The 23,932-nt window shown below is 42.4% G+C and overlaps 3 gene segments (V, D, J or C); all 3 read left to right on the top strand.

Annotated features, from left to right (window-relative positions):
- Positions 1-3,639: 3,639 nt before the first annotated feature.
- On the top strand, positions 3,640-4,159 carry LOC118794990. The segment is given in 2 exon segments: positions 3,640-3,697; positions 3,831-4,159. Coding segments are annotated over 2 exon segments (378 nt in total).
- A 4,857-nt stretch (positions 4,160-9,016) lies between these two features.
- LOC118794981 lies at positions 9,017-9,576 on the top strand. The segment is given in 2 exon segments: positions 9,017-9,089; positions 9,248-9,576. Coding segments are annotated over 2 exon segments (402 nt in total).
- A 3,956-nt stretch (positions 9,577-13,532) lies between these two features.
- On the top strand, positions 13,533-14,095 carry LOC118794973. The segment is given in 2 exon segments: positions 13,533-13,605; positions 13,767-14,095. Coding segments are annotated over 2 exon segments (378 nt in total).
- The last annotated feature ends 9,837 nt before the right edge of the window (positions 14,096-23,932 follow it).

Here is a 23,932-nt window from a genome sequence, read left to right as displayed (position 1 = left end):
CAGCTGCACAATATACAAGTTCAGCTACATCACAAACTGAACAGCCTCTGCTCCTCTGGAGGCTCCTGGGATAGTGAGGCAATGTCAGTAGTGTAGGTCTAAGTGTCCGTGGGGCGGTAGTGTAGGCTGACATCTCCAAATGGATGACATCCCACCATCTGAAGCTGAACCTCAGTAAAACGGAACTGCTCTTCATCCCAGCCGGCCCTCCCCCCCTGCATGACCTCTCCATCACCGTCGATGGCACCACAATACCATCCCTCAGTCAGCAAAGAGCTTGAGTGTCATCCTCGACAGTAACCTGGACTTCAAGGAGTACATTGCTCGCACGTCATGGGCCTGCCGATTCCTCCTTCACAACATCAGGAGGATTCGTCCGTTCCTGACAACATATGCGACGCAGCTCCTTATCCAGGCCACAGGTCTCCCTCGACTGGACTACTGCAACGCTCTCCTCGCAGGCCTCCCAGCCTGCACCACCCAGCCTCTCAAGCTCATCCAGAATGCAGCCTCCCGACTGATCTTCAACCTCCCCAAATTCTCCCATGTTACTCCCCTGCTGAAATCCCTCCACTGGCTTCCTGTCGCTGCCAGGATCAGATTCAAGACCCTGACCCTCGCCTTCTCTGCAATCAACAGGACAGCCCCTGCCTACCTCCAAGACCTCATCCAGCCCTACACACCAGCCCGACCCCTGCGCTCAGCAGCAACTGGACGCCTCACTCCTTGCGTGGTCAAGGCAGGAGGTGTTCGTTCTGCCAAACATTGGCGTTTCACCTACATCGCTCCCCAGTGGTGGAATGAACTCCCTGTCTCGCTACGGACAGCTTCTTCACCCCATTCCTTCAGACGGGGCCTGAAGACGCACCTCTTCAGACTCTACCTGGACTGACCCAGCACACAATTGCTGCCCCCCCGCCCCAATCAGTGCTGTCGTAAATTGCTGTGCTTTTTAAATTGTGCTTTTTAAATTGTTTCTTGTTGCCACCTTTACCCTGATGCTCATTCTGCGTTTGAAGTTGTTGAAGTTTGCCGTTTCAAAGTGTATCGTATTAGTTGCCCTATAGGCTGTAATTGTACAAATCTAATAGTACTGTGTCCTCAAACAGACCTTGCTCTCAGCTGAGAACTGTCTCATTGTGGAACTGTACACATCCTGTCCCCGTACTGTCGCTTTACTTGCTGTATGCACTTTTGTAAGTCGCTTTGGATAAAAGCGTCTGCTAAATAAATAAATGTAAATGTAAATGTGTAAATGTCTCAGTGTCAGTGGGGCAGTAGTGTAGGTCTCAGTGTCAGTGGGGCAGTAGTGTAGGTCTCAGTGTCAGTGGGGCAGTACTGTAGGTCTCAGTGTCAGTGGGGCAGTAGTGTAGGTCTCAGCATCAGTGGGGCTACAAGTGTAATTCTTATTTAATGTTGTTGTTTTGTATTAGCAATTTTAGTAGCTTTTCATAGAGATGATGAATATGTGGACATAAATTCTAAATAAATATAAATGTTATAAATATGAATCTCAAATCTTACATTTGTTCGAGCTAGTATGCTGTTTCTGCGCTTCTGTTTCACAGAGCTTTGTCAGGCGTTGTCTCAGATTGGGAGCCTATTATTATGAGCGTTTATGTAGGTCTATAAACCTTTTGGAAAATGTTTTTTTTTATTAACAAATAACAGTACAAACGACAATACTGTATAAAACAGAATCCTTAAAAATGAATGCCTTTAATTAAACAGAAAGACACGTGTTGCAGCGCTATGCCGTCCATCTCAGCTGACGAAGTCCTTCCCTAGTCATGCTCAGCACCGCCCCCCCTCCCCACCCCCAGTTTAGTAAAGCTGCCTCTCTTAAAGGGAACATTCACCCTGTACTACACAGCTACAGTACACTGTGACTCAGACTCCTGCAGTGAAAACTCTTCTCCCAGGGCAGACAGTGTCAATGGGCTGTAAAGTCAGCAGTGCTGTGTGCAAAGATTCTGATGGAGACAGTGCTCTATCTTGGTACCAGCAGAAACCTGGAGAAGCTCCTAAACTCCTCATCTTTGATGCAAGCACCCGTGAGTCAGGGACTCCAGATTGATTCAGTGGCAGTGGATCTGGGACTGACTTCACTCTGACCATCAGTGGAGTCCAGGCTGAAGATGCAGGAGATTACTACTGTCAGAGTGTACACAGTGGTGGCTATGTGATCACACAGTGTTAGAGAGCCATACAAAAACCTCCCTCAGTCAGACTGCACAGTGACTGCACTGCTGCAGCTGGGACCTACTGCAGGTGCTGAGGGGGAAGCCAATGACACCAGATACAATCTGTGGAGGAGGCTGAATTTCAGACACAGAGAGATAGATATGTATAAACAAGTGAAAAAGTATATGTAAGTAAGGTATGTATAAACATGTGAGACAGGAATTAAAGTAAGGAATACAATTTCACTGTCCTCAATGTATGATATATTTTTCATAGTTACTCTATCACTCTATATGAAATACCTAAAAAATCCAGTGTTTTTTACATAACATAAAAATATATTGTCATATTTGTGATACAACAGCTTCATTCAAAATGACAAGAATGAATGAAGCTGTATGCCTCCCAAGATTAAAACTGAATAGACATAATGTGTTGTGTGTGGTCCATAGCAATCAGGAGCTGAAGTGATGTCCATATGTCAGTTTACCCCATATAAGGTGCAGACATGCACTAATCACAAAATACCCATAGTCCCTTCTTTCTGATCCATCATATCCACTAGGTGGCACTGCAGTCAAATATAACACTAGTGGTTTCGGGACCTTGTCAAACGGTGGATCCCACACATAAGTATTTACTCACTTTGTGATAAATATAAGTATTCAACTCATGAGAATATAATTCACAGACATTAATATCAGTTTGCATAGCACAACATTTATGCATTCACATTCCATATGGAATCCTCAACATTCCCTTTGGTCTTCTATAACATCACAATGGATCAGCATGTGTAACACATAAAACAGTCAACAGCTGTGCATCCAGCTATGCTGAACAAACATGTAATAAGACATGCAAATATTTAGTAAGATGCTGCTTTGTACCTTAAGCTATGCACATTAAGATGCAGTTAAGGCCAACTGAGTCATGCTCATCGCATGGTTCTACATAATGCTGCTTAAACTGACAGGACACCCTGATTTGTTCTGGACTCTAAAACCTGTCTGTCAAACCTCCCCACCCTGTGAAAGAAACTAAAGGCCAAGTCCCTCTATAGCAGTGGCTCTGGGAACAGACAAGTCTCTGTACAGACTGCAGTCTGAAAGCAGCAATCCTGCTGCCAGCCTCAATCGGCCTGTTTCCACCCTCTCCCACTGGAAATCCCAGCATGCTCTGCTTCAGCCAGTGCTGCCCATCCTGAAAGAAGCCCAGCAGTGCCTGTTACACTTCCTGTATTAATACTGATGGAGATCTGCACATATGAATCTGTGCCATAACATTGATACTACAAAAATGATACTGCTGCATAAATGTATGACAGCAGTTTGTTCAGTATCTCTGCAGTAGAACAGGACTGATCTGTAGGGTCATGGCACGCTACTCGCTACACGCTACAATGTGAGGAAATTTCATGACTGAGAGCTGTCCTTCATGGCCCAAAAAGAACCCACAGTAACAATGACTTTTATCACCATCTTCATCTGGGCACTTGCCTTCTGCACTCAAGGTAAAAGAGGTTTATTGTGCATAATTCCACTCTACATTCCATCTAAATTAACAACGAAGTGTTTCTGAAAATGCTGAACTCAAACTCTTTAATGGATTTCCTAATTCTGTTTTCTGTGTTGCTATGCTTTCAGAAACTACAGGGCAGTACACTGTGACTCAGACTCCTGCAGTGAAAACTGTTCTTCCAGGAGAGTCAGTGTCACTGAGCTGTAAAGTCAGCAGCGCTGTGTATGACAACAACTACCTAAACTGGTACCTGCAGAAACCTGGAGAAGCTCCTAAACTCCTGATCTATAGAGCAAGCACCCGACACACGGGGACTCCAGATCGATTCAGTGGCAGTGGATCTGGGACTGACTTCACTCTGACCATCAGTGGAGTCCAGGCTGAAGATGCAGGAGATTACTACTGTCAGAGTCTACACTATCCTAGTGGCAGCTGGGTGTTCACACAGTGTTAGAGAGCCGTACAAAAACCTCCCTCAGTCAGACTGCACAGTGACTGCACTGCTGCAGCTGGGACCTACTGCAGGTGCTGAGGGGGAAGCCAATGACACCAGACAGAGGGCTGGGGAGATTAACAGTAAAAGCTGACACATTTATATTTTCATTTTTATGTTCCGTTGTCCCTCATGAACAGTATTTTTCTTTATCTGATGTATGAATGTTCATGTTAATTTAGTTTTCATAAATTAACAGGTACTTGTGAGTCTCATGGACTGCTGGGGTTTTTCAGAGCATTGTATAAACATAGTGATGCACACAAGGTGTAAACTGTGTAACACATTCCTTACATACATTTCTGAAATCTGTGCCAACTGTATAACTACAACTACAGCTACATAAGTAAATATTTTTAATGAAGCATCATGTTTCTCATGGAATTTTAAGCCTGCATCGCACCCTCTTTGTATGAATCTACCAATGATAGGACAGAGAGCGGGCCACAGAAAATCCAGTCATACAATTTCTCCAGTTTCCTTTTCAGGTATACCTCAGTTATATAATAATAATAATGATACATGGTGTGTAGTCCCATATTACACAGAAACAGCAGAAACAACAGCAAGAGGATTCTCACAGGCTTTAGAGGAGGTGAGAAAAACATACCAGCAGAGGGAAGTAGAGCAACATTTGTCCAGAGAATTGTCACAAACCTTACAAAATGAGAAGTATGAAAACCAACAGGTTCTGCATTAAATGTTAGAAAAGTTAAACCCAATAGCATCTCCTATAGTCCTGATCCACATCAGACACGTCAGTCACAGTAATGTTTCCTATACGCCTAATCTACCACAGTAACAATTTACTGTGGTGTAAATTTGAAAAAAAAGAAGTGAAATGAAATACTGACAGTCCCTTTTTGCCTAAATTTTCAGCAGTGACCACATTTCCACAATGAGATGCTTCTACACTGTATATAATGCATGTGACTTTACTCAAATCAGCTTCATTCACTTATCAAGACGTAAAACAATCAGAAATGGACTTTGTTACACTGTTCTTTAAGACAAACACAGATATCCTGGTGCGGCCCCACATACATTGTGGGTAACCCCTCTGAGGTGCCTGGCACTTCAATGTTGAGCCCCAACAGGAGTCACTCAGGGCTAACTGGAGATTCTCAGGTCTTTGCCATGTAATGTCTACATGGGCTCCCATTTTCCGATCAGATTACACGGCAATTGGAGGTTCGAGTTTTCTACCGGTGACAATCCATGTGACCATGTGGAGTAAAGTTTTGAAGTGGCCCAGGAACAATGTCCGTGGTTCCTTATCTCCCCATCCCCCCTGCTAGGGGACCCTTCCTTGCTGTGGGAAGATGCACTTTATTTTTTTTTTTTTTTTTTTTACTCAGCCAGCTCTGGACGTGGAAGAATCCTTAACCACTCATGCATCCCGAGCTCATCTCCAGTTCTGGACGGCCAAGCTCTTTCCAATTCGCTCCATTATGAATCCATAACTGGCTCTAGAAGCAGGTCCCTCTAGAATAAACGATGCACCCTTGAAGACCAAAATGCCCCAACACGAAGTTGGAAGCTGTCAGTGAGGACAGATATCTCATTAAATGTGAAGACAGCTATGTTTCTTGTTCATTAGCCTGTGTCAATGACATTTCTACCTGGCAAGGATGCCAGAAGACCTTGCTGTAGGTAGTATGTAGCGCATTTCTTTACGAATGAGTGTGACCCAACACAAAGTTGGAGGCTGTGAGTTAAGCCAGCTATTACGTATGCAAAGACGACTGGATCTAGTTGACATCACCCCGTCAATGATGTGTGTCTGGCAGAAGAAGTGGACCTCCAGCGATAAACCTGGACCGTGTTTGTTTGCCCAACGACGGTTGGGCACGCCAGTCTCTCCCTGTGTGTGTCTCTCTGTCACCTGCGACAAACTCAGAAGAAGACAGTGGAAAATGGACTGTGGCCTCCCCAGTTGACTTACAACAAATGAGCTGCCATTGTCTCAGCTCTAATGGACTGGCTCTCCTCAATAATTCAATGAGTAGTTTTGATTCATAACGGCATTGTGAGTCGCATAGCTGATTCCATCTTGTACGAGATGCGTTTAGACACATCTGTTATCCATACAATGAAAAATTTTCCCTCTTACCATTACCTTATGAAACTGATTATAATGACTTAAAAATAATGAAGCTTATGTCAAAATAACTTGTATCATTAGACATATGTCTAAATAATGTTTTGTCCACACACGTCAAATTACAGTTATGACTTCACGATCTCCTGCAGTTTGACTTAGCGGCTGAGATCCCAATCGGACAATCACACATAACATTATCTTTACACTCCCCTTTCCGTGTTGTTTGGTCCGACAATAACATTTTTCATCATTTATTCATTAAGTCTTTTATTGTTTGTCATTGTCAGTTTATTTAGCTGTTCTAGTTTATTTCATTTCATCAGTGTTTGTCTGCATTGTGTTAGTAAACTTGTTTATTAATTACATCATCACCTTGTTTGTATTTCATATTGACAAACCAGATATCAGCTATCAGGTTTAAATGATGTCATTTTATCAATTTGTATATTCACTTAGGAATGTTAACTATCGTTGCCAAATGACCGACGGGGATAGTGATATTCCCTACATAACTGGTGCCTCGTGTGAGGAACTCGAAGACCCCTACACTATATTTGGCACTGATGCGAGTTTGAATAATGGTTGGTAGTGTCCTGTTTGTTTTCATGCCGCTTAGTAGATGCTCTTTATACTCACACTGTCAGGACTCAGGCACGGACTCAGACGCGGACCACGAGTGCTCCAATTACAGGCGTTTATAAGCAAAATCCTCAAACAAGCAGGCAGTCCAAAAACAGGCAGGGTCAAAATACCAGGTAAGCAGTCCAAGGGCAAAACAGGGATCAAAAACCGAAACAGGCAGGGTCAAACCTTGAAGGCAGGCAGATCAGGCAATCAGGACAGAAGGGCAGAAGGGCAGGCAAAAAACGAAGTCGAGGAACAGGCGAGGCAAAAACCAGCAAAATCCAAACAGGGTAAACAGGCGGGAAACGAGACAGGCAGAAACACTGAAACGATCTGGCAAACAACACAGAGACAAGCAGGGTAGATATAGGGCTGGGCTGATTAGGAGATGGGAAGCAGGTGTGCAGGCAGGCGGGTGGAGACAATCAGGTGGGCGGAGGCAGGGCGGAGAGCAGGGCAGGGCTAGAACACAAGGAAAACAAAGGCACATGGACAGGGAAAAACAAAAACACAACAGCTAGGGGGCGGGAGCCCTGACACACACTTCGCAAGTCGCTCTGGATAAAAGCCTATCCTAAATGATGAAAATGAAAGTGCTAATGAAATAAAACATTTACTTACATATTCCTCTGCCAAGCAAGTACCTTGTTCCAACTCTTTAGTATGAAAAGAGCATTCACATGCAAGCAAACTTTCTCTGGAAGCTTTACATTTTGGGAATAAAGGAAATGATGAGAACTTGAACGTGAACACTATTTAGTCTTACAGTTTTCATAACCACATAAGACATGCCACATGAGTCTACTGCTAGGTATTGCCATATCCCATTGAAATATGTTTACTGTGTGTATGTTTGTATTTATATGCTTTTACACACTGCAGAAATACATGTAGAATCTCCAACATGCCATTCAGGCTCCTGTGAGATCACTATGGAGAGCTCAACATTATATAGTCCAGGAGAAGATTCCAAACATGCCAACATGTTTGTTCCTCTGACAACCAAGCACACACACACATACACACACACACACACACACACACACACACACAGACACATAGACACACATATACCCTCTTATGGCCAAATCCAGCTGAAGGACAATGCACACAATTTAATTTTCACGCACAACAGTCTCTAGAGTGCATAGAGAATGGTGCGAAAAACAAAAAACATCCAGCTAGCGGAAGTTCTTTGGGTGAAAACGCCTTGTTAATGACAGAGGTCAGAGGAGAATGGCCAGACTGTTTCAAGCTGACAGGAAGGCGACAGTAACCCAAATAACCACACATTACAACAGTGCTATGCAGAAAAGCATGCATTCAACACATGAAACATTGAGGTGGATGGGCTACAGCAGCAGAAGACCCCTCCGGGTACCACTTCTGTCAGCTAATAACAGGATACTGAGGCTACAGTGGGCACAGGCTCACCAAAACTGGACGGCAGATGTTTGGAGAAACATCACCTGGTCTGATGAATCTCAATTTCTGCTGCAACATGCAGATGGTAGGGTCAGAATTTGGTCTAAAAAACATGAATCCATGGATACATCCTGCCTTGTGCCAACGGTTCAGGATGGAGGAGGTGGTGTAATGGTGTGAGGAACATTTTCTTGGTACACATTAGGCACCTTAATACCAATTGAGCATCCTGGCCTTCAGAGGAGAGTCAGCAGAATCACACAGAACACAGCCACAGCACAGGAGGAGACAAAGAGCAGCAGCCATCTAAGGTGTAATAACACAGTAATAACACAGTAATGGGACATTTATGTACAAGTTAAGGCAATTCTCTGTAATTAGTGTTAACTCATTCTGATTGTGAACATTTTAAATTTTAATATTTTTGCATTAATTAAACAGTAAGATTGCAGCAAATTCATTAATCCCTCTTCATTTATTGTAAAACCTACTTTTGCTCCAGCATCACGCCTGACTTCACAGCACTGCTTGGCTAAAGTGGCTGTTGTACCCAGGAAGAGCATTTGCATAGAGAAGACACTTTGCATTGGCAGCACATGCTTCAGTGCTCTGGGAGTGTTTATAGTCCTGTGAGTTTAACACTTCATGACTGAGAGCTGTCCTTCATGGCAACAGAACCCACAACAACAATGACTTTTATCACCATCTTCATCTGGGCACTTGCCTTCTGCACTCAGGGTGAGAGGGGTTGATTTATTTATTTAACGAAACTGCAAACCATCAAATACGTAAAATTAGAAGTTTCAGTTAAAGAATATTGGCTTCATGAAATGCACTAATCATGCCCTCATTACATTTGTTTATTCATCCGTTTGTTTTTGTTTTCTGATTTTCAGAAACTGCAGGGCAGTACACTGTGACTCAGACTCCTGCAGTGAAAACTGTTCTTCCAGGAGAGTCAGTGTCACTGAGCTGTAAAGTCAGCAGTGCTGTGTATGGCAACAACTGGCTAAACTGGTTCCTGCAGAAACCTGGAGAAGCTCCTAAACTCCTCATTTATAGTGCAAGCACCCGTCACACAGGGACTCCAGATAGATTCAGCGGCAGTGGATCTGGGACTGACTTCACTCTGACCATCAGTGGAGTCCAGGCTGAAGATGCAGGAGATTACTACTGTGGTGGCTGGCACTATCATAGTAGTATCTGGGTGCACACACAGTGTTAGAGAGCCGTACAAAAACCTCCCTCAGTCAGACTGCACAGTGACTGCACTGCTGCAGCTGGGACCTACTGCAGGTGCTGAGGGGGAAGCCAGTGACACCACAAACAGCTTGCGGAGAAAATCTGTATATACAAATCAATACAAATTCTCTATTTATTCTCTGTTTCTATTCATGCTTTCATTTCATTTATACATTTATTCAGTTATTATTTACGTAACTCAAAGTAAATGCTTGAAGAAACTGAATTAATGTATGCTGCATGTCTTGTTGATTAGATTGAAAGTAAAGGTCAAAAACTTTTTCATACAAACAAGATTCTCCTCCATTATTTTTATTCACGGTTATACACTGTGTATTCTTCAATAACTCATCTTTATGTTTATAAAATGATAACTATTTCTTTATGTATCTCTATACCTGTTTAATAAATAATCGTAATAACTGGTCTTATTCAGCTCTTACTGAATTATCAGCAGACACACATGAGCAAGATTATTCTGCGTGGGAAGACTTTGTGACCTAGTGATATGGCTGGGATCAAACCCCGGCTGTAGCGTTCAGTCTACACTGGGAACGAGTGCTTTTACCGACTGAGCCACTCGGGATCCCTCTGTGTGGCAAGAGTCAATTATGATGTCATTGTAGCTCTGAGCTGGAAATGAAGATTTAACATTGGTTCTCAGTTTGGTGTTGTGTTGTAATGACCCAATGCTTTGCATGTTGTCAGCGGTTCTGACTCAGCTGGACAGGAAGGTGAATCAGGAACCTTTTTCTGGGTAAAAGGAGAGGTGGAGCTATAGGTAACCTCTGTTCCTTTAAACCTTGTGCATCCTCTCCAAAGATCCCAAACATGCAATTCTATACAACTCTCCCAACACAGAAGAATCCCTAACCATTCAGGCTACTGTTAAAAACAGTACACCACTGAACATTCTATTGTGCTGAAAAAAATAATGAAATAAACATACATATTGGTCTACACAGCAACCACATACTTCTCTAGTTTCACTACGACCTTCTCCAATACTGCTGATAGACACTGACGCTCTCCTCACTGGAAAGGCCCTGGTAGGTGGCAGGAAACTCACTGATGCTGCAAATCTTGTAGCAGATGCTGGTGCTTCATAATGTCTACCAGCACTTTTAAGGAAGTTGCTCTGGAGTGGAACACAGGAACTCTGACCTGTTGGCCTGTATGATTTCAGTATTTTAATAACTCACACGTTATTAAGTTTCTCATAGCTTTCACTGCTGCGTTTGCTAAACTTTCTAATCTTAAATCACTGTTTCCTCAAAGCTAATGTTAGGCAGAATTCTTTTTCCAATTTGGGAGTCAGAACTGTGTTATGCTGCTTATGTTGCAGTTTATGTGAATGTGCACTGAAAAATAAATAATAATATTGCATTTGTGGAACATTTTTATATGAAAAAGCAGTGGGTTTAGAACGAATGTTGCTTTGTTGCATCACTTGTAAATAACCGTCCTAATCTAGTGTTCTAATCGCACCAGTTTGGCCGTACGCTGCAGGAACCACTCTAGAATGATCACACCCACTTGGTCGCACTCACAAAAGGGTGGAAGTTCATCTTTCAAACTTTCTTTCTAGTTTTAAATTATGTGCATTCAATTTTAGCTGCTTTTTGAAATATTGCATGAGCAAAAAACATTCATAGAAATCAGCTCTACTGTGACTCCTCCTTTAGTTTCAGAATGAAGAGCTCATTGAGATGTGAGGCTCAGAGATGCTCTGTCTTTGAATTAGATAAATGCTAACTGTGTGAGTGAACTCTGCCGAGTCATACAGTGATACAGAAACTACAGTCTCCCGCACTAGAGCATACATGTACATACCAACATTACATGAGGATGAGAGGTGGGTGCTTTTGGAAAGGATTCCTTTGAAATGGGTTTGAAGTACAGCAGGAATAGTCCTGACACAGGCAGCCTATCAGTGGGGTTGGCATGTATGTCAGAGTCATGGTGAGAATCTCAGGGCTTTACTTCATAGTCACAGTGGAGTGAAGTGATAGAACAGTAAAGTTCTGTGTAGTTCTGTGTGAGTGAACTCTGCTGAGTCACACAGTGATACAGAAACTACAGTCTCCTGCACTAGAGCATACATGTACATGCCAACATTTCATAAGGGAGAGAGGTGGGTGCTATAAGGAGACAACTGGGGGTGCACTGAGGTCCATCTGGGGTGCAATGCACCCCTAGGCACCCCCACAGCACCAGCCATGTTGCACCGTATGATATGTTCTAGGGATGTCCCGATATGATCCACGGCATTGGTATCGGCTGACACTGGCCCAGAACGCTGGATCGGATATCGGAGGGGAGAAAAAAATAAGCTCATCACGTGATAACAGTAGTAGCCAATTAAGCTGCTTGCACACGACTAGCATTGGGGTGTCAAGGCAACACTGAGCATAGGCTTGACGTGCGTCTCAGTCCTCCACATGACAAGCGTCTGAGATATGTAATCATGGAAGCGCTATTTTAAAAAGTAGACAGCAGGAGAAATAAGGCAAAGACAGAACCTCAAGTACTTACTATCTCAACAACTTTGCTGAACATGTATTTCCGCAAACAACGGAAAAAAAGCTGTGGCAATTGCTCTGATAGTTCGGCGAAGGAGGAAAGGAGCCCGTAGAACGTGGGTTCTATTCTATTTGTGTGTGCATGTGTACATGCGTACAATACAGGCATGTGCAATTATCAGGTATGTGTGCAACAGAGATTTTATGGTAACAGCTATGGAGTGTATTACAACTTCAAGTGTGTTTCATTGATGCTTCTACATACTCTTGTGACTGTTCCTGTCAATACACAGATACTTTATTATGAATCATTTATTCATTTATTTATTTTTCATACACTACTAATATTTTATACATTCATATATTTTGTATGTATTTGTGTTATTTTAAGTCCTTGTTATGTATTGTCATGTCACTGACACGGGTTGACAACTGTAATTTTGTTGTCCTGGAAAATGACAATAAAGCTCTCTTATCTTATCCTATGTATGGAAATAGTTTCAGCATGTTTGTTGACTGTGGCTGCAGTAACACAGGACTGATCTGTAACGTCATGGGACACTACTCACGGTGCCAGACTCTTAAAGGGCAGCATGATGGATTCTTTCCATACAAGATCCTTCATTGCACTGCACTAATGTACCAGCAGTGGCTTCAAACAGCCACCTTATGAGTGCATATGCACACAGCATCACAGCGTACATAATGAGATGAACTCCAGGCTAAAGGAGGAAGACTCCAGAACGGACCAGGAGGAAGAGCACATCACACAGTACTCTGTACCTGCCTTGGGGGTCAGCTTTCCAGACCTCACCTGCTTTCATATGAGGAGCTGCTAACAGACCTGACCTGCACTGCCCTGCTGCTTCATATCAACCATTACACTCATAGTTTCTAGGGAAAAGATTATTTCCTTTGAACTGTAATTCTGTAAAATAAACATTTCTATTTAATCACATGTCATATTCTGAGATCAATGTCTTAAAGAGTTTGCCTTCATTTTCCAATAAGTTATTGTGTGCAGTACATTATAGTTGTTAGAAATTATTCTAAGATATATTAATTCCATCCTGTAGTCTAACACAGTAACATATATGCAGTATGTATGTAGTATGAGGACATTTAACTGAACAGGACACTAATTTAATACATACATTATGCTCTAAATCATGATCATACATGGGTATAATACATTCTAAAAACATTACCCTTACCAGAGATTATGCTATCAGTATTTTGTAGTGTGAAAAAGAGTAAGAAAATTTATCACAATGACTGCCTCCCTACGAGCTCTAGCTGTTCCCAGGAAGAGCATTTGCATAGAGAAGACACTTTGCATTGGCAGCACATGCTTCAGTGCTCTGGGAGTGTTTATAGTCCTGTGAGTTTAACACTTCAGGACTGAGAGCTGTTCTTCACGGCAACAGAACCCACAACAACAATGACTTTTATCACCATCTTCATCTGGGCACTCACCTTCTGCACTCAAGGTGAGAGGGGTTCATTGGTTATTTATTTTAATAAACGGCAAACCATCTAATACTTAAAATGAGAAGTTTAAGTTAAAGAATATTGGCTTCATGAAACTGAGTGATTATGCCCCAATAACATTTGTGTATTTATTGTTTTATTTTTTTTTTCTGATTTTCAGAAGCTACAGGGCAGTACACTGTGACTCAGACTCCTGCAGTGAAAACTGTTCTTCCAGGAGAGTCAGTGTCTCTGAGCTGTAAAGTCAGCAGTGCTGTGTATAGCAACGACCGGCTACACTGGTACCTGCAGAAACCTGGAGAAGCTCCTAAACTCCTCATCTATTTAGCAAGCACCCGTTACACGGGGACTCCAGATCGATTCAGTGGCAGTGGATCTGGGACTGACTTCACTCTGACCATCAGTGGAGTCCAGGCTGAAGATGCAGGAGATTACTACTGTCAGAGTTTTCACTACCCTAACAGTGTCTATGTGTTCACACAGTGTTAGAGAGCCGTACAAAAACCTCCCTCAGTCAGACTGCACAGTGACTGCACTGCTGCAGCTGGGACCTACTGCAGGTGCTGAGGGGGAAGCCAATGACATCAGGCACAGTCTGTGGAGGAAATAACATAAATAATAGATACAGTAGCTCACCATGTATAATAATGCCTCCATGTAATGTACAGTAAAAAGCATAAAATTGAGAGAAGAATCATTGATATAATTTAGCATCTGTCTCTTATTTTCACCTGAATACTTCTCATGTCATTTTATCAAGTAACATTTAACTCACATGGCTTGTCCTTTCACTGTTACGCTGACGACATCCAACTCTTTCTCTTTCCCTCCACATCAATGAAAGAATTTCTGCATGCCTGGCTGATATCTCCAAATGGATGTCATCCCACCATCTAAAGCTGAACCTCAGAAAAACAGAACTGCTCTTCATCCCAGCCGGCCCTTCCCCCCTGCAAGACCTCTCCATCACCATCGATGGCACCACAATACCATCCTCTCAGTCAGCAAAGAGCTTGGGTGTCATCCTCGACAGTAACCTGGACTTCAAGGAGCACATTGCTCGCACGTCACAGGCCTGCCGATTCCTCCTCCACAACATCAGGAGGATTCGTCCGTTCCTGACAACATACGCGACACAGCTCCTTATCCAGGCCACAGTTCTCCCTCGTCTAGACTACTGCAACGCTGTCCTTGCAGGCCTCCCAGCCTGCACCACCCAGCCTCTCCAGCTCATCCAGAATGCAGCTGCCCGACTAATCTTCAACCTCCCCAAATTCTCCCATGTTACTCCCCTGCTGAAATCCCTCCACTGGCTTCCTGTCGCTGCCAGGATCAGATTCAAGACCCTGACCCTCGCCTTCTCTGCAATCAGCAGGACAGCCCCTACCTACCTCCAAGATCTCATCCAGACCTACACACCAGCCCGACCCCTGCGCTCAGCAGCAACTGGACGCCTCGCTCCTTGCATGGTCAAGGCAGGAGGTGCTCGTTCTGCCAGACATCGGCGTTTCACCTACATCGCTCCCCAATGGTGGAACGAACGAACTCCCTGTCCTGCTACGAACAGCTCCACCACCCCATTCCTTCAGACGGGGCCTGAAGACGCACCTCTTCAGACTCTACCTGGACTGACTCAGCACACAATTGCTGCCCCCCCAATCAGTGTTGTTGTAAATTGCTGTGTGCTTTTTGAATTGTTTTCTTGTCACCGCCTTTACTCTGACACTCATTGAGCTGTTTGAAGTTTGAAGGTGTATCTTATTAGTTGCCCTATACGCTGTAGTTGTACAAATCAGATAGTACTGTGTCCTCAAACAGACCTCTCAGCTGAAAACTACTGTCTCATTGTGGAATTGTACACATCCTGTCCCCGTACTGTCGCTATACTTACTGTATGCACTTTTGTACGTCGCTTTGGATAAAAGCGTCTGCTAAATAAATGTAAATGTAAACTCAAGAAAGAAGCGCAAACTCCAGCGGGGAAACCCCACAGCACCAGCCCCAGCACCACAGAGAGGAAGTGAGGAATTATGGGAGAAATGGAGATATCTGCATATTATACAAGAATTCTTTAAAATTTTGATATAAATGTTGACATACAAGGTTGCACACTTGAAATGAGGGGTTTTCATTTTTTTTTATTTATTTCAATTATTTTGTCAATGTGAATTTAAGGCTTAAATGAAATGTACATTTCATAATTCATGTACAACAAGAAGCTGTTTAAATTCTCCAAATTTAAGTGCTGAGCAAATTGATTCATCTTTTTTTATGTTCCTGTAATTTTCAGAAACTACAGGGCAGTACACTGTGACTCAGGCTCCTGCAGTGAAAACTGTTCTTCCAGGAGAGTCAGTGTCACTGAGCTGTAAAGTCAGCAGCGCTGTGTACAAAGATTATTATGGCAACTACCTGCACTGGTACCAGCGGAACCCTGAAGAAGCTCCTAAACTCCTGATCTATACAGCAAGCACCCGTCACACAGGGACTCCAGATCGATTCAGTGGCAGTGGATCCAGGACTGACTTCACTCTGACCATCAGTGGAGTCCAGGCTGAAGATGCAGGAGATTACTACTTTCAGAGTCTACACTGCAGTGGTGGTAGCTGTGTGTTCACACAGTGTTAGAGAGCCATACAAAAACCTGCCACAGTCAAACTGCACAGTGACTGCACTGCTGTAGCTGGGACCTACTGCAGGTGCTGAGGGGGAAGCCAATGACACCAGACACAGTCTGTAGAGGAGATCAATTGTACCGCAAGTATGATGAATTAATACATTCGGCAAACTCTCAGTATATTTGAAGTCTGAGGGGCGGGGGTGCAAGGCCTCTTTATACACACCCATTTCCAAAACTGTTCTGCCAATCAAAGATTTAACTATACTGGTGATTCTGTGAGTTACTATCTTTGCAAATTACATTTTTTTCATCATCATTTTTTCTTCCTTTTGCTTTATTTTTGTATTTGTATTTTTGTATTTGTATTTGTGTGCATATTCTGAAGAAAATGTGGTGTGTGGTTGCCTGTGTACATTATTGTTATGTTATACGCTGCTGTAAATATATTTGTGGACTCCTCTCACACTTTGCTTTGAAATGATCACCAGCACAGCTTACTCACAGATTGATATGTGCACACTATTGACAAATGAGGGCCTTGGTGAGGATTAGGACCCAGGCATTGGGAGTGGGCTGATAAGCTCTGACCTGATGGGATGAGTAAAGAGGGAATTTCCTTTTCTCTCAGAAACTACAATAACAAATGAAGAATTATTCAAATATGTTGTAAAATGAATTGCATTTTACCATGCAGGTGGAACTGACATATGCTCAGTGGTAGGAGATGATACTTCTGGCAGCTCTTAACAAAATATAAACACATTAATAAATGCATGAAATTTAAAAATGTAAAGTTGGGAGGCAATAAAATATGACTCAATCATAGAACATTGTCAGTGTCTGTCAGTCATTGTCAGTGTTTGGGTTTTTTTGCACACATGTGTTTGTTGTCAGCCCATCACCCCACGTCCTGTCCCGCCTATCTGCCCTGCTGCCACACCCACTACCTGAAGCCCATCCTGCACTCCTGTTCCCTGTTATCTCATCATCAGTCTGTGTGTTTATACCCCTCTATCTGCTCTGTTTCTCTGCCAGTTCATCACAGTGTTCCAGTCCATTTCATTCCCGCCTCTTTGTCTTTAGCTCACTCTGGTTTTTTGACTTCCGCCTGTTTTGTTGGATTTTGGCCCTTGCCTAGTGTTTTGGATTTTCTGCTCCTGGATTCTCTGGTTTTGACTTGGGCTGTTTTGTTACTACAATTTTTGGATTTTCCTCAATAAACACCTGGGTTGTCATCCCAGTCTGCTCCCTGGTCCTTCTACCTGAAAGCCTTACAGAACATATCTGATTTTAAATGTGACAAGAACATTGATTGTACTGAATAATTGTACCTCTTATATTTCTTTATCATCTATTCTAGAGAGGTGTGTCTGGTGTCACTGGCTTCCCCCTCAGCACCTGCAGTAGGTCCCAGCTGCAGCAGTGCAGTCACTGTGCAGTCTGACTGAGGGAGGTTTTTGTACGGCTCTCTAACACTGTGTGAACACTTTATCACTACCAGGACAGTGTAAACTCTAACAATAGTAATCTCCCCCATCTTCAGCCTGGACTCCACAGGTGGTCAGAATGAAACCAATCCCAGATCTTTGTACTTACACATTGAACCAACAACACTTTTAACTACACTTTGTGGTTGCAGGTTTTCATTTCAGTTAATAAATGAACACTGAAATGAAGGGAAAAATTAGGGAGTGAGGGAACATGCATGGCTATGTTTTTTTACAAATGAATATGGACTTATTAACCAGCACTAAAGTAATTCTCAGTGCTTCCCTTAAGTTATTATACAGATATAAACACACACACAGTTATGGCCCAATCCAGCTAAATGCAATAATACGTGGTTTCCAAACAATTATAAAGATAATATATGCCAAATACATTTACAAAGAACAGGTTTTCACATTTCCTTTTGGTGCAAGTCCATGTATCAGGTGGGAAACATTAATTAGGTAGGTGTTGACATTTGGGGAGTTGGAGGTGAGAGGAATGTTATTGAGGTGAGATGCGAATAAAAGAAAAAAAAAATGGCAAAGGAACCAAATAGTTGTCCTGCAGATGGGGGGGGGGGGGGGGGGGGGGGGGGGCAAAAAACAAAACAACACTAACCATGAACATATGAAAAGCCATGGATTTGTCAGCAGGAATAAACGTTTCAGTCAGAATAACCATCAGAATCAACCATCATGTAGTAGATTTGCCTCAGAAACACACTGACACAGATTAGGCTTTGAAATACATGTATATTTATGGCTGTTTACTGTCTCTCACTGGTCTTTGGTTCATGGTTGAGGGATATTCAATTAACCAACTATTTCAACAGAGAAACAGACACAAAGCAGCTCATATTCCCTAATGAAAGTGTTATATATTAGTATACATTCAGTCATTGGAAATAGTGAAACCAGAGACAACATTTCAATCACTATTCATAGTGTGGTAAAACAGTAGCAGGAAAGTTATTACCATGTGTGCTGACTCCATCAGAACACATAGTGAAAAGTCCACTGCAGCCAGGAAGAGCATTTGCATAGAGGAGACACTTTTCATTGGCAGCACATGCTTCAGTGCTCTGGGAGTGTTTATAATGCTGTGAGTTTAACACTTCATGACTGAGAGCTGTCCTTCATGGCAACAGAACCCACAACAACAATGACTTTTATCACCATCTTCATCTGGGCAGTTGCCTTTTGTACACAGGGTAAGAGGATTTAACTTAAAATTACAATTTATAAATTCACAACCTATAATCGAACTAGACATCAAAATAAGCAAAACCACATCTACAAATTTTAGTAGTTCATACTGCTATGCCGTAATTATAAGACTTCTTTTTTTTCAGAATCCAGAGGACAGATCACTGTAACTCCTGCAGTGAAAACTGTTCTTTCCGGAGAAACAGTGTCACTGAGCTGTAAAACCGGCAGTGCTGTGTATGGTACCGAGCTACACTGGTACCTGCAGAAACCTGGAGAAGCTCCTAAACTCCTCATCTATTTAGCAAGCACCCGTTACACGGGGACTCCAACTCGATTCAGTGGCAGTGGATCTGGGACTGACTTCACTCTGACCATCAATGGAGTCCAGGCTGAAGATGCAGGAGATTACTACTGTCAGAGTACACACAGTGTCAGTGGTGGCTATGTGTTCACACAGTGTTAGAGAGCCGTACAAAAACCTCCCTCAGTCAGACTGCACAGTGACTGCACTGCTGCAGCTGGGACCTACTGCAGGTGCTGAGGGGGAAGACAATGACATCAGGCTCAGTCTGTGGAGTAAATAACATAAATAATAGATACAGTAGCTCACCATATATAAAAATGCCTCCATGTAATGTACAGTAAAAAGAAAACATAAAAATGAGATAAGAATCATTGTTATAATTTAGCATCTGTCTCTTATTTTCACCTGAATACTTCTCACGTCATTTTATCAAATAACATTTAAATTAAATTAAAAAAACATTCTTTCATATTTCTCAGTCCTGGTGAATCTCTGAACATGGCATAAAAACTTCCTGTGCTGTATACCAGAATGTCCGTATGTCCGTTTACTTCATATAAAGTGTAAACCTGCAACAATCAGAAAACGCTGATAGTCCCTTCTTTCTGATCCACCATAGCTGCTAGGTGGCAGTGCAGTCAAATATAACACTCGTGGTTTTCAGGACCTGGTCAAAAGGTGGACAGTACACACAGTAATAAGTATTTACTCACTTTGTGATAAACATAAGTATTCAATTCATGAGAATATAATTCGCAGACATCAATATCAGTTTGCATAGCACAACATTTATGCATTCACATTCCATATGGAATCCTCAGCATTCCCTTTGGTCTTCTATAACATCACAATGGATCAGCATGTGTAACACATAAAACAGTCAACAGCTGAGCATCCAGCTATGCTGAACAAACATGTAATAAGACATGCAAATATTTAGTAAGATTCTGCATTGTACTTTAAACTATGCACATTAAGATGCAGTTAAGGCCGACTGAGTCATGATAATTGCATTTTTCTATATAATGCTGGTTAAACTGGCAGGACTCCCTGATTTGTTCTGGACTTTAAAAGCCTCACCCTGTGAAAGAAACTAAAGGCCAAGTCCCTCTATAGCAATGGCTCTGGGAACAGACAAGTCTGTACAGACTGCAGTCTGAAAGCAGCAATCCTGCTGCCAGCCTCAATCGGCCTGTTTCCTCCCTCTCCCACTGGAACTCCCAGCATGCTCTGCTTCAGCCAGTGCTGCCCATCCTGAAAGAAGCCCAGCAGTGCCTGTTACACTTCCTGTATTAATACTGATGGAGATCTGCACATGTGAATTTGTGTCATAACACTGATACTACAAAAATGATACTGCTGCATAAATGTATGACAGTAGTTTGTTCAGTATCTCTGCAGTAGAACAGGACTGATCTGTGGGGTTTTAGCATGTTTGTTCACTGCCCCTGCAGTAAAATAGGACTGATCTGTGGGGTCATGGCACGCTAGGTGCTTAGGTCATTTGATGTCTGCAGTAAAATGCTGCACATGTTTTATCAGCCAGTAATGTGTCAGTCTGCCGGGGAGGCAGCATAAAAACAAGGACACTAGGCAGCTGGACAAGCTGGTGAAACAGGCTGACTCAGTGCTTGACAGGAGGTTGGACTCACTGGGGACTGTGGTGGAGAGATGCACACGGAGTAAGGTGCAGGCCATCCTGGACAATGACAATCACCCCCTCCCCCTCCCCCTGAACGGTTCAGGAGAACCTTTCTCTCCACTGCCATCAGGCTGTACAACACCTCAGCCAATGGCCAATAGCCAAGAGCCAATAGCTAACGGCTCTCTCTCTTTCTCTCTCTCTCTCTCCCTCTCCCTCTGTCCATACCCACAATCCTCACCCACCAGACTCTGTGCAATAATGTTTGTTTATATCGTATGTGCAATAATACTTGTATTGTACTGTATTGTATTATATTGTCTGTGAAATAATGCTTGTATTGTCTTGTACTGTATTGTATGTTTGTATTGTCTCTGATCTACCTTGCGTGAGCTACTGGACACCTGAATTTCCCCAAGGGGATGAATAAAGTATCCATCTATCTGTCTATCTATCTATCTATCCATCTATCCATCTATCGAGCTATCTAGTGATCTAGCTACTCACGATGCCAGAGAAAAGTAGAGGTCTCAGACGTACTATTCCCTTTACCTGCTGCTTGAATCAGTGACTGAGAGCATGTGTGTTGCCACCCTGCAGGGCAGCTGAAGTTCTTAATAAAAGTATAACAGTCAGTGTAAACTGACAATCACACTTAACGGGAAGGATCATAAATTATCTCCATACAAGGTCCCAGGGAACCTTACTATGTTTACCAGAGTTTACCATGTTTAGTTCATTTGTTGTTCAGCACTAATGTACCAGCAGTGTCTTCAAACAGCACCTTATGAGTGCATATGCTAACAGCATCATAGTGTACATAATGAGATGTGCTCCAGGCTAAAGGAGGAAGACTCCAGAAAGGACCCAGAGGAAGAGCACATCACACAGCGCTCTGTAACTGCCTTTGGGGTCAGCTTTCCAGACCTCATCTGCTTTCATATGAGGAGCTGCTAACAGACCTGACCTGCACTGCCCTGCTGTTTCATATCAACCATTACACTCATAGTTTCTAGGGAAGAAAATATTTCCTTTGAACTGTAATTCTGTAAAATAACCATTTCTATTTAATTACATGTAATATTCTGAGATCAATGTCTTAAAGAGTATAAGAGAGTAATAAGCTATTGTGTGCAGTACAATGTAGTTGTTAGAAGTTATTCTAAGAATATATTAATTTATCCTGTAATCAAACACATTAACATATATGCAGTATGTATGTAGTATGAGGACATTTAACTGAACAGGAAACTAATTTAATGCATACATTGTGCTCTAAATCACAATCATACATGGGTATAATACATTCTAAAAAATGACTCTTTTCAGAGATTATGCTTTCAGCATTTTACCGTGTGAGAAAGAGTAAGAAAATTTATCACAATGACTGCCTGCCTAAGAGCTCTAGCTGTACCCAGGAAGAGCATTTGCATAGAGAAGACATTTTGCATTGGCAGCACATGCTTCAGTGCTCTGGGAGTGTTTATAGTCCTGTGAGTTTAACACTTCATGACTGAGAGCTGTCCTTCATGGCAACAGAACCCACAACAACAATGACTTTTATCACCATCTTCATCTGGGCAGTTGCCTTCTGCACTCAAGGTGAGAGGGGTTTATTTATTTAATTATTTATTTTAAAAAATGGCAAACCATCTAATACACAAAATCAGACGTTTCAGTTAAAGAATATTGGCTTCATGAAACTGACTGATCATGCCCTGATTACAAAGCTGATTTAAAGCCTTAAATGTGAGTAGAAGTATTTTAAAATCGATCCGGTATTTAATGGGTAGGCAATGGAGAGAAGCTAGAACTGGGGTAATGTGCTCAAAGCGTTTAGTGTTAGTTAAGATTCGAGCAGCTGCATTTTGTACCAGCTGAAGGGGTTTTAGTGAGACATTTGCACATCCTGACAAGAAGGCATTACAGTAGTCTAATCTGGATGTTACAAAGGCGTGGATTAATTTTTCAGCGTCATTAATTGATACAAATTTTCTGATTTTGGCTATATTTCTCAAATAGAAGAAGGCTGTCTTAGGGATGTTAGTTATGTGAGTTTCAAAAGAGAGCTCAGGATCAATAATGACACCAAGGTCTTTGATGACTGCACTTGGGGCAAGGGAGACACCATCATATTTTGGAATGGCTGTAGTTTCATTCAAAATGTGTCATTAAGTAGGCCTATTCTAACTGTCTGTGGCTACTTGGTGAAACTAGGCCTAGGCCTATTTAAGCTTTTATGAAAGGTTTAATGGCACATAAAGATTAAACTACATGTAGTGTAGCTAAAGAATTTTTCTTTTTTTTATAGATGACTCTCCGAGAGCCATACTTATTACAAGACGTCTTGGAGGGATGATGTGCAAGGACCTCCAGCCTATTTCAGTTGTAGAAGACAGGGTTTTCATTACATTTGTGAAGACTCTCGACCCATGCTATAAAATCCCAAGCTGCAAACGGCTAATGGAAGGGATCACAGACGTACAAAAACTGTTAAAATGAAGTAAAGACCACAGATATGTGGACATCAAGGTCCACAGAGGCCTATTTGGCTGTAACATGTAATTTTGTTGACAACTGGCAAATGGAAGAATTTCTTTTAGAAACCTGTTGTTTCCATGAACAGCACACAGCTGTCAACATCAGTTTAGAGCTAAAAAGAATCACAGATGAATGGGGCATAACTCAGAAGGTGCTAGCAGTTGTCACAGACAATGGTCCCAATGTTGTCTCTGCGGTACACAAGGCTGGGTGGATGCACTACCCCTGTTTCTCCCATACCTTGAAATTGGTAGTCAAAGATGCCATTAAAGCTGTCCCTACAATTGTTCAGCTCTTGGAAAAATGCAGTAGCATTGTATCACTTTTCCAGCACAGCACGAAAGCCACACAGAAACTCACAGACATACAGAAGCAGCTGAACGTGGCAGAGCATAAACTGGTTCAGTCAGTAGAAACAAGGTGGAATTCTGCATTCTATATATGTTGGACAGACTTCAGGAGCAGAGGGAAGCAGTCATCACCGCACTTTGTGTACTTGGAATGCCCTCTGCTGAAGCAC

Source organism: Megalops cyprinoides, chromosome 2 (assembly GCF_013368585.1).
Source record: "Megalops cyprinoides isolate fMegCyp1 chromosome 2, fMegCyp1.pri, whole genome shotgun sequence".
Taxonomy (NCBI): Eukaryota; Metazoa; Chordata; class Actinopteri; order Elopiformes; family Megalopidae; genus Megalops; species Megalops cyprinoides.
The sequence above is the reverse complement of the archived record's forward strand: the minus strand, read 5'-3'. Positions and strand labels throughout refer to the sequence as shown.